This window comes from Tachysurus fulvidraco, chromosome 13 (genome assembly GCF_022655615.1).
Source record: "Tachysurus fulvidraco isolate hzauxx_2018 chromosome 13, HZAU_PFXX_2.0, whole genome shotgun sequence".
Taxonomy (NCBI): domain Eukaryota; kingdom Metazoa; phylum Chordata; class Actinopteri; order Siluriformes; family Bagridae; genus Tachysurus; species Tachysurus fulvidraco.
Window position 1 is genome coordinate 8,995,516 of NC_062530.1, and position 12,136 is coordinate 9,007,651.

Sequence of the window (12,136 nt, forward strand, 5' to 3'; positions counted from 1 at the left end):
ACTAATCCCGTCCGAAAAGACCCGCTGTAAATATGTACGGTAAAATTCCGTCATTTCCTGTTTAAAAAGTTTTTGGCGCATTTTGCAAGCATGGAGGCGCTTGAAACAGGAAGCAACGTCATACACACATGACGACAAGGAGGTTACTGTCGTGCGTAAAGTGAGTTACCCCTCCCACTTCTGCTAGTTTTACTGAGATGTCTTGTCCCGTGCGAATTGGCCAATTAATATTACAGACGTCCTGAGGTAAAATTGCATTACTCCACGTCCCCACGTAAAACTAGTCCCGTCCGAATAGTGCTTAAGACAACACACCTAAGGGAAAGATTGAGTACAATTGGTGCGGCGCAAAGCACCCAAAACACACACTCACACACCACACACACACACGCACGCACGCACGCACACACACACACACACACACACACACACACACACACACACACACACACACAAATTGGGCATTGCATTTCATTAGGCCTGAAGAAAAAAAAAAGGCCACACATTTGTAAATATTTCACACTATTGATATGCCTTTGCCTAGCAGAGGAGTGTGTATGAGACATGAGGAGTGTGTATGGAACAGTAAGAGTGTGTATGAGACATGAGGAGTGTGTTTGGAACAGTAAGAGTGCGTATGAGACATGAGGAGTGTGTATGGAACAGTAAGAGTGTGTATGAGACATGAGGAGTGTGTTTGGAACAGTGAGAGTGTTTATGAGACATGAGGAGTTTGTATGAGACATGAGGAGTGTGCATGGAATAGTAAGAGTGTGTATGAGACATGAGGAGATGGCATCTGATAGGCAAAATAGACATAAGTGTAAAATGTTCACAAAGGTAAGCTGATCACACAAAATGGTGATCATTGTAGAATGTTTGATTTATAAGCATTCAAGTCAATTTGGCATGGAAAAAACAGGTTTTATTATTTACTGACATTAAAAATGGTTTCAAAACAATCTCCTGGCTTTCAAAGAGACAATGCCAAGAGATAGATTCATTTCAATTATGCAACACCTTCTAACAGACAAATTTGCTGCGGTCTCTGACATCTGGACACGCTTCAACAAGAACTGTGTTGAGAGTTTCACTCCAGGAGAACACATGACCATAGATGAACAGTTGTTCCCTACCATGGATTGTTGTCCATTCAAACAGTATATTGCAACCAAGCCAGACAAATTTGGGATCAAGTTCTAGATTTGGAGACCAAATATGTCTCTTTGCATCTCCTTACTTGGGAAAGTACCCCAGTCGCCCAGGGTCCAGCTTGCGCAGTGAAGCACGAGCGATTTGCTACTGCACTGGGCATTCCAATGTCCTCCTCTACCTACACAGTGCCGTCTTTTGCCGTCTGGCTCAGACAGGGCTTCCCAGTACTACGGTGCATCTTCTGTGGAGGCCTGTTCTTGTGCTGTCTCAAAATTCACTTTTGGTGTTATAATTCATTGATGGCCAATGAAAATGAAATGACATCATTTTATTCTGTATGTGTACGAACATGTCAAAAGCTATGGACCATAACTTCACAACTTGACATTTGTCTAACATACATTGCAGACTGAAGTGTTAGCAAGTTTTCATTTTATTCATGTATTAGCAACTTTTCATTCTTTCCCAAGTAAGGGATGTCTCATACACACTGCTCTTCATGTCTCATACACACTCCTCATGTCTCATACACACTCTTACTGTCCCATACACACTCCTCATGTCTCATACACGCTCCTCTGCTAGGCAAAGGCATATCAAAAGTATGAAATATTTACAAATGTGTGGCCTTTTTTTTTTTGGAGGCCTAATGAAATGCAATGTCCAATTTGTGTGTGTGTTTGTGTGTGTGTGTGTGTGTGTGTGTGTGTGTTAGTGGACATTTTATGTGTGCATTTTTGTGTCTGTATGTATGTTCATTGCTCTCTGAAAAGGGCAAAAGTGTGACCTATTGCCCCACTAAATATGGCCGGGTCAAATTGACTCGGGAGGACTTAAGGAGGAATGTATTTATTTTACGAACACATAGTTCAACAAAAATAGACAAAATTAATTTTACTTGCAAAGTTCATAATTTTATCATTTACAATCCTGGTAAATTTCAGGCAAATATGTAGAAGGAAACCCAAGTTATGACACATTAAACTTTCCAGATGAGTCAAATAGACCCCAGGTCTGCACAAGGGTTATATAAATATGATATGTACTATGGCAATGACAAACCTTAGCACACAATTTTTTTTATATAAATTAAACAGACTATTTTGTATAGATAGGCTGTGAAGGTTTCCGTCACACACAGAGGTTTGGCCTGCCTTGGATCTGAGCTACTCTGAGTGAACAAATGCAAATGAGCCAGGCCTCACAGGTGATGGGGGTGTTTGCACAACAAAAGAAGGGCTGAAGAACTGTGAAAATCTCAACAGGGGGGAATCACACCTTGGGACCCACACCAGAAAATAAAAAAGTCAGTAAATCTAGTGTTAACAACAGGGCAAGACAGCAGACAGAAACAGGGCAAAAACACAGACAGACTCATTACATAAACAAACCACAATTTCTGATGCTCCAAATAATAAACTAACCTAACGAAGCCCACCTTCATTGCTCCCTTATTCAATACAATAGTTTTTACCTATGCTACCACAACTATTTTCAATATATTTAACAATTAGTGTTACAAAATTAATTGTTGGTTTTGCAAAAATAACATGAGATTGAAACAGAGTATTCATGTTTTCTGATAATGGGCCTCTGTGTGACAATGTAAATCTTTCTTTAATAATCATCTGATTAATTTTATGTTTCTGAAACGGATAAAAATAGTTTTTTTTTTTTTTTTGGAAAACAAGCAAATTTCCAATCCCACATTTTTAAATGGTTGTGTATATATGTACATGCACACACACACACACGCACACACACACACACACACACACACACACACACACACACACACACACACACACACACACACACACACACACACAAATCAGGCATTAAATTAAGACCACTGTCCACCAGTGGCCAGTATCTATCAAAAGTGGTCCAAGGAAGGACCCAAGTGGTCCAAGGAAGGACCAGTGGTAAACTGCCGACAGGTATAAGAGTAGCCAAGTGTGGTCTGATCCAACAGATGAGCTACTGTAGCTCAAATTTCAAAATAAGTTATTGCTGGTTCTGATGGAAAGGTGTCAGAAAGGTGTGCATCACAGTTTGTCAGTAAAGGTGTACATGCTGATCACTGTCTACTGCCAAAAGCACCAACAATGGGCAGGTGAGCATCAGATCTGTACCACAGCACAATAAAAGAAGGTGGGCTGGTCTGATCTGAATCACATTTTCTTTCACATCATGTGGATGGCCAGGTTCCCATTCTAGGGAACTCGACGCTGCGTCAGTGCTGACGCTATGGGAATGCTTCTTTGAGGAAGTTGTGTATGAAGATTTTAAAGCAGACTGGAGTTTGTATTGTTCTGTTATGTACTGTTAAAGGTAAAGAAACAAGCAGAAAGAATTGGGAAATGTTGAGGACTGTAGATGCAGTGGTCAGCCAAGTAAACTTAAGTAAGCAGATGAAAGACACCATCAGTGTTGTCTGGCCTTGTTGGCATTTTCTACTGTGAATTTAGAGAGACAGCAATGTTAGTTCAAACATGTGAGACCTCAGCTCTCAGGGTGTTCTGAGTCTTATCAGTTCCTCTACACTTTTCAGGGAGGGTTAGCAGCAGTTCTGATGGTGCTGGTTGGTCCATAAATGAGTGCTTTTTCCATCTGGCATTGACACCACCTCCAGGGTGACTGTCCTTTGTGGTGGTGCTGAAAGTAGAGCTGATCATTGCAGCCTGCTGGCAGCTGTTGAGTAAAGAAAAATTTCAGGATGTTTAATGGCGTCAATGTGAACTCCGCCATAACAGTACCCCTCCAGGTCTCAGACTACTTCCAAAGGAAGTCGGGCAGCACGTCCATTTTCCATGCAGGGTTTCCACTTACTGTTTGACCTGGGTTAAGAAATCTTGTCATGATACCACCAAGTTACCTGGGTGTAGGTTTCTTTGCTCTGGTCATCCATTGAAAAGGAGCATGGTTGGTTTACAAGGGTGAAGTGCCGACCTGCCAGGTAGTATTGCAGCTTCTCAATAGCCCATTTGATCACCAGGGCCTCTCACTCCAGGACGGCATTCTTTTTCTCTGCTGGGTTTATCTTGTGGCTGATATCGAGCGGGTGCTCCTCCCATACGAATGTCACTACCACTGTTTATTTGTCCATTGTACCCAGTCTGGTAGGCTTTTTATCGTGAGATCTGAGTGTTAGGAGGCTATGTCAGCATATCCCCTCTCCACACCAGAGTATGCTCCATGGGATATTTTGGACAAGTAGAGACTTAGTAGGCACAGGATCTACACTTTAAAGTCAATTCTCATGATATAATTGTGTCTGCCTGCTTAATTAGTTGTTGAAGATGGTAGGTAATGGGTGTGGGTGTGCCCTCCAAGAAGGCAAGTAGTCTCTGGTTGTTGTCAACATCGACTCTCTCAATCTGTGGCACCTGGCACCAGCTTCTTTCTTTTGTTGCCCAAACACCCCTTCTATGTTACTTGGTGAAACACAATAGAAACAAGATTAGCTAGTTCACATTTAGATTCCATGGTTGATCCCACATCCCATCTGACATGTGCCATGTACTGTACCGAGTTTGTGGCTACCCTCAATTTTACTGATGGTGCAACAGATTATCAGACTTTGTATCAACACTGTGTGGGGGTACTGGGAGCTCCGCTATGATCCCCACCAGTAGGGCCCAATACCTGACCGACTCCAGATTTTGACCTGTGTGTGAAGGACATCCCAGATGTCACAATGAACACATTACACCAGGTCAGTGACAGTTCTTCCTGAATCCAGGAGGAAAGACCCAGGCTGCCCACTTACATTTGCAGGAATGGAGGGCATAGCCAGCAAGCCAGTGCTTGATGTTGGGAATAGACCAATGGAGAGTCTGGCAAGATGGCATTGGATCATTAATATTATGTTCTTATACTCTTTCAGCAGAAGAACCCTTAATACCTGGTTCTTGGTGATTCTCTCAGCTACTTCAACTGCAGACTTTTCTGGTTGAAGCTATCTCAATGTTGATCTTATAAACTGATCCATTTGGGCACTGGGATTTAGGCCAGGCTGGTATATTCTCCAATTAAACTCACTGTTGGATGGGGAGTGACCAAACCGGATCAAATCTCAAACTTGTGCAGATAAGTTTCATCTTTGATTATGGAGGCAAGTATGTAGATGTCCTTATCCTCCTTGACCGGTTTTGATACGGTCAACCACAAGACTCTCTTATCCACCCTCAGGAGTCTTGGGATTTGCGGATCAGCTTGGGAATGGTTCGCTTCCTACCTGGAAGGATGCTCATATCAGCTAACATGGAGGGGAGTGACATCTGCTCCACGCAGACTCTCCACTGGTGTCCCACAGGGCTCAGTACTTGGTCCTCTTCTTTTCTCCCTGTATACTCACTCTCTTGGTGAAGTTATTTCCTCACATGGGTTCTCTTACCACTGCTATGCTGATGATACAGAACTTATCTTCTCTTTCCCACCCTCAGATACGACAGCTTTTGATCGGTTCTCAGCATGTCTGGCAGAAATTTCATCATGGATGACTGCTCATCAGTTAAAGCTCAATCCTAGCAAAACTGAACTGCTGTTCATCCCAGGTGATTCATCCCCAGGTCATGATCTTGCTATCTCCTTGCACAACGATCTGATCTCCCCTTCAGCCACAGCTCGCAAGCTCATAGCTCCATTTTTGTCCACAGAGGCTGCTCAGGTACTTGTTCAGTCTCTTGTCATTTCTAGATTGGATTACTGCAACACACTGCTTGCAGGTCTACCTATGAACGCGATCCGTCCTCTGCAAATGTCCAAAATGCCTTGCCTTCAACCTGCCAAAGTTCTCGCATACCACCCCGCTGCTGCGGTCCCTCCACTGGCTCCTGGTAGCTGCACGCATCAGATTCAAAACACTGATGCCTACAAAGCCAAAAATGGGCCAGCTCCCTCTTACCTCAAAGCCCTCATCACTCCTCGCATTACATCCTGCACTCTCCGATCTACCAGCACTGCTCGACTGGTTCCACCATCTCTCATGGTAAGAGGCAAGTATACTACAAGACTCTTCTCTGTTCTGGCACCAAGGTGGTGGAATGAACTCCCCCTAGAGGTCCGGACAGCTGAGTCACTGGCTATTTTCAAGCGGCGGTTGAAGACCTACTTATTCAGGAAACACTTCAACTAGCACTTCTCTTTCCTTATCTTTTGCATAAATCAAAAACAAAAACAAAAAAAAAAACACAACCTTTGACACTTTTTCGTTGTAACTTTGAACAAATGTTTTAAACTCGTGGTATCTTAACTATGTAACCTAGTGAGCCAGCATTAATGTAATTGTATTGTAATTGTTTGAGATTTAAGCATTTATGTACGTCGCTCTGGATAAGGGCGTCTGCCAAATGCTGCAAATGTAAATGTAGATGAACACAGTGAAGTATTTTTTTACAATGAGTGGCAGATAAGTAAAAAACTTTCAGTGATAATAAAGGATAAGTGCAGTGCTGCACTTTTCAAGTATTTTGGGTGCCACTACATGAGCCTTGTCAGGAATACTCTTTGCACTTGATGGGTGAGCAACACATGAAAGCTACTACAAAGAAATCTTTTTTCTTTTACAGGAAGAAACAGTTTACATAATTCCAACAATCAAATTACTTGAATTCTCATGAAAACAATATAATACAATAGCTTAAATCTTTCAGGCCTTAAATGTGGTATTTGAGCTTACTAAGTGAGTTATTGTTTGATATATTTTTATTTTTCTATTACTTACAGAATACCAAAGTAAGAGAGAAGCCCAAAAAGTACAATGCATTTTGTAACCATACAGTATATGAAATATATCTCATTGAATTGTGTTGTCTAGCTGGTTGGAAGGCCAACCATTCCTCCATATTGGGCTTTGGGTTTCCAGCTATCTCGGTGGGACTATGGCAGCCTGGAAGCTGTTAAGAGAACAGTGGAGAGAAATCGAGCAATTGGCCTTCCTTATGTAAGTTTCAAAAAAGTCATTACTAAATATTCTTCTGTTCTTTTTCAAAAGCCAGTTCCACCAAAGTTTTTCCCAATGCCAAACAAGCAAATGACAGAAATTTGCTTATAAGATCTTCTTGTTTCTTAAATGTCTATTTAATGAAAAATCTGAAAGTACCAAACACAGTGTCTGTAGTATTTAAAGTTTCACCTAGAAATGCTGTAAGAAACTGTAAAGGGCAATGTTTTGGTGTTATGACAAAGGTAGAATTCACCATCTGTTGAGTCATTTAGGAAGACTGAATATGCCAATGCAATGAAAAGCAAAAGCCAAACATAGAAAATCATATAGGCTTCTTTGGGAAAAGATAGCAAATACAAATGTCAGGGAACAGAAAAATGCCAAGTCTGAGACCTCAGAAATGAGAAAGGAGGAATTCAGTGACCCATTTTATTATTTACACTTTAATTTGTAACAATATATATGTAAAACCACAAAATAATTATGCAGGTGTAAGATATTTAAAAGGAATGCTGATGATTAAGAATGCTTGATAGCATTAAAATTACAATCTGCAGGCATCCTACCCATGAAAAATACGAAGAAGTGTTTTGGTGATGGGAGGCATCTTGGAATGAATGATTATGTGAATTAAAGATATATCTGCTCTTGCAATTATATTTGGAAGTCACAAATTAATCCTTACTTAAGCCTTACTTAAGTACAACTTCTTAGTAGAGCAGCTAGCACTAATACTACAAAAAACATACTTGACAAACTAATATGTCATTCTGCTTAAATGTTTGCTTTCCAAGTATATTTATGTATTAAATCTACAAAATTTCTGCTAGCCTGTTTTACTTGTTAAATGTTGTAAAATGTTACTTGGGTTTTAAGGCATATCCTTTCCACAACAATCAATTTGGGATAAATTATGTGTTTATGATTGAAAACTATAACACAAAATAATAGCTATGCATTGCCTTTAAAGCCAAGATTTAGGGCTAGTGCATGCAGTTTTATCTACATAGACAGAGATTTTTGTTGTGGATATAATTTAAAAAAAGTAAGATTTTCCACACCCAATTGATGAAATATGAAGAATAAATATTGAGAGATTTATGTATTTACATATTAAAAGAAGAAAATAATAATCCATGAGAATGTATTTTCAGGCTAACACATTAAATATTTTCTTCTTGAGAGACATCGAGACAAGGAAAACTGGGACTCTGCCAAAGTGAATTGCTGGAGTTTGCAGAAAACAAAAGACTGAGATAATACAGACAAATACACTCATTTATTTTCCTGCATCACCTATTCCAGGATGTGCAGTACACAGATATAGACTACATGGAGGACAAAAAGGACTTCACGTATGATATGATGAAGTTCAAAGACCTGCCACAGTTTGCTGACTACATGCATGCAGAAGGGCAGAAATATATTCTCATATTGGTAAGCCATCTTTTTATTATTATTATTATTATTATTATTATTATTATTATTATTATTATTATTATTATTATTATTATTATTATTATTATGTTGGCTTTGCAGAAGCCAACATTCTGATATCTGTTAGAAGCTTATTATTATAATTATTATTATTATTATTATTATTATTATTATTATTATTATTAGTAGTAGTAGTAGTAGTAGTAGTAGTAGTAGTAGTATGTTGGCTTTGTAGAAGCCAACATTCTGATTTCCATTATTATTATTATTATTATTATTATTATTATTATTATTATTATTATTATTATTATGTTGGCTTTGTAGAAGCCAACATTCCGATTTCCGTTATAAGCTTATTATTATTATTATGTTGGCTTTGTAGAAGCCAACAATCTGATTTCTGTTATAAGCTTATTATTATTATTATTATTACACATGTAGACCAGCCCCCAAAACAAGCAAAATTAAAAATTTGCACAACATGGACATGTGACATATCAAAACACTAAGCACAATGAAGGGAACTGCACCACGGGTATTCTGGTCATGTCACGTGACGTCACGTGTAGCCCCGCCCCTAAAACAAGCGAAATCAAAAATTTGGACAACATGGACATGTGACATATCAAAACACTCAGCACATTGAGGGGAACTGCCCCACGGGTGTTCTGGTCACGTCACGTGACGTCACGTGTAGCCCCGCCCCAAAACAAGCGAAATCAAAAATTTGCATAACATGGACATGTGACATATCAAAACACTCAGCACATTGAGGGGAACTGCCCCAGAAGTATTCTGGTCACGTCACGTGACGTCACGTGTAGCCCCGCCCCCAAAACAAGCGAAATCAAAAATTTGCACAACATGGACATGTGACATATCAAAACACTCAGCACAATGAGGGGAACTGCCCCACGTGTATTCTGGTCACGTCACGTGACGTCACGTGATGTCACATATAGCCCCGCCCCAAAAACAAGCAAAATTAAAAATTTGCACAACATGGACATGTAACATATCAAAACACTCAGCACAATGAGGGGAACTGCCCCACGGGTATTCTGGTTAAGTCACGTGACGCCACGTGTAGCCCCGCCCCCAAAACAAGCAAAATCAAAAATTTGCACAATATGGACATGTGACATATCAAAACACTTAGCACATTGAGGGGAACTGCCCCACAGGTATTAAGGTCACGTCACGTGACGTCACGTGTAGCCCCGCCCCAAAAACAAGCAAAATTAAAAATTTACACAACATGGACATGTGACATTTCAAAACACTCAGCACAATGAGGGGAACTACCCACGGGTATTCTGGTCACGTCACGTGACGTCACGTGATGTCACATGTAGCCACGCCCCAAAAACAAGCAAAAATAAAAATTTGCACAACATGGACATGTGACATATCAAAACACTCAGCACAATGAGGGGAACTGCCCCACGGGTATTTTGATCACGTCACGTGACGTCACGTGTAGCCCCTCCCCCAAAACAAGAGAAATAAAAAATTTGCACAACATGGACATGTGACATATCAAAACACTCAGCACAATGAGGGGAACTGCCCCACGGGTATTCTGGTTAAGTCACGTGACGCCACGTGTAGCCCCGCCCCCAAAACAAGCAAAATCAAAAATTTGCACATATATGGACATGTGACATATCAAAACACTTAACACATTGAGGGGAACTGCCCCACAGGTATTAAGGTCACGTCACGTGACGTCACGTGTAGCCCCGCCCCAAAAACAAGCAAAATTAAAAATTTACACAACATGGACATGTGACATTTCAAAACACTCAGCACAAGGAGGGGAACTACCCACGGGTATTCTGGTCACGTCACGTGACGTCACGTGATGTCACATGTAGCCACGCCCCAAAAACAAGCAAAATTAAAAATTTGCACAACATGGACATGTGACATATCAAAACACTCAGCACAATGAGGGGAACTGCCCCACGGGTATTTTGATCACGTCACGTGACGTCACGTGTAGCCCCTCCCCCAAAACAAGAGAAATCAAAAATTTGCACAACATTGACATGTGACATATCAAAACACTCAGCACAATGAGGGGAACTGCCCCACGGGTATTCTGGTTAAGTCACGTGACGCCACGTGTAGCCCCGCCCCCAAAACAAGCAAAATCAGAAATTTGCACAACATGGACATGTGACATATCAAAACACTTAGCACATTGAGGGGAACTGCCCCACAGGTATTAAGGTCACGTCACGTGACGTCACGTGTAGCCCCGCCCCAAAAACAAGCAAAATTAAAAATTTACACAACATGGACATGTGACATATCAAAACACTCAGCACAATGAGGGGAACTGCCCCACGGGTATTATGGTCACATCCTGTGACGTCACCTGATGTCACGTGTAGCCCCGCCCCAAAAACAAGCAAAATTAAAAATTTGCACAACACGGACATGTGACATATGAAAACACTCAGCACAATGAGGGGAACAGCCCCATGGGTATTCTGGTCATGTCATGTGACAGCACGTGTAGCCCCGCCCCCAAAACAAGCGAAATCAAAAATTTGTACAACATGGACATGTGACATATCAAAACACTCAGCACAATGAGGGGAACTGCCCCACGGGTATTATGGTCACGTCACGTGACGTCACGTGTTGTCACATGTAGCCCCGCCCCAAAAACAAGCAAAATTAAAAATTTGCACAACATGGACATGTGACATATCAAAACACTCAGCACAATGAGGGGAACTACCCACGGGTATTCTGGTCACGTCACGTGATGTCACGTGATGTCACATGTAGCCCCGCCCCAAAAACAAGCAAAATTAAAAATTTGCACAACATGTACATGTGACATATCAAAACACTCAGCACAATGAGGGGAACTGCCCCACGGGTATAATGGTCATGTCACGTGACAGCACGTGTAGCCCCGCCCCCAAAACAAGCGAAATCAAAAATTTGTACAACATGGACATGTGACATATCAAAACACTCAGCACAATGAGGGGAACTGCCCCACGGGTATTATGGTCACGTCACGTGACATCACGTGTTGTCACATGTAGCCCCGCCCCAAAAACAAGCAAAATTAAAAATTTGCACAACATGGACATGTGACATATCAAAACACTCAGCACAATGAGGGGAACTGCCCCACAGGTATTCTGGCAACGTCACGTGACGTCACGTGATGACACGTGACGACACGTGAAAATTAAAAATTTGCACAACACGGACATGTGACATATCAAAACACTCAGCACAATGAGGGGAACTGCCCCACGGGAATTTTGATCACGTCACGTGACGTCACGTGTAGCCCCTCCCCCAAAACAAGCGAAATCAAAAATTTGCACAACATGGACATGTGACATATCAAAACACTCAGCACAATGAGGGGAACTACCCCACGGGTATTCTGGTCACGTCACGTGACGTCACGTGTAGCCCCCCCAAAAGAAGCGAAATCAAAAATTTGCACAACATGGACATGTGACATATCAAAACACTCAGCACAATGAGGAAAACTGCCCCACGGGTATTCTGGTCACGTCACGTGACGCCACGTGACGTCACGTGACGCCACGTGTA

The 12,136-nt window shown here is 41.4% G+C and overlaps 1 protein-coding gene across 1 annotated transcript in view; it reads left to right on the forward strand.

The window, feature by feature from the left end:
- The window catches only part of si (sucrase-isomaltase (alpha-glucosidase)), a 96,478-nt gene that overhangs the window by 12,469 nt on the left and 71,873 nt on the right, over positions 1–12,136 (forward strand). The window contains exons 10-11 of the mRNA XM_027172241.2: positions 6,977–7,102; positions 8,411–8,542. Of these exons, the coding sequence (XP_027028042.2) occupies positions 6,977–7,102; positions 8,411–8,542 (258 nt within the window). The remainder of the gene's footprint in view (positions 1–6,976; positions 7,103–8,410; positions 8,543–12,136) is intronic.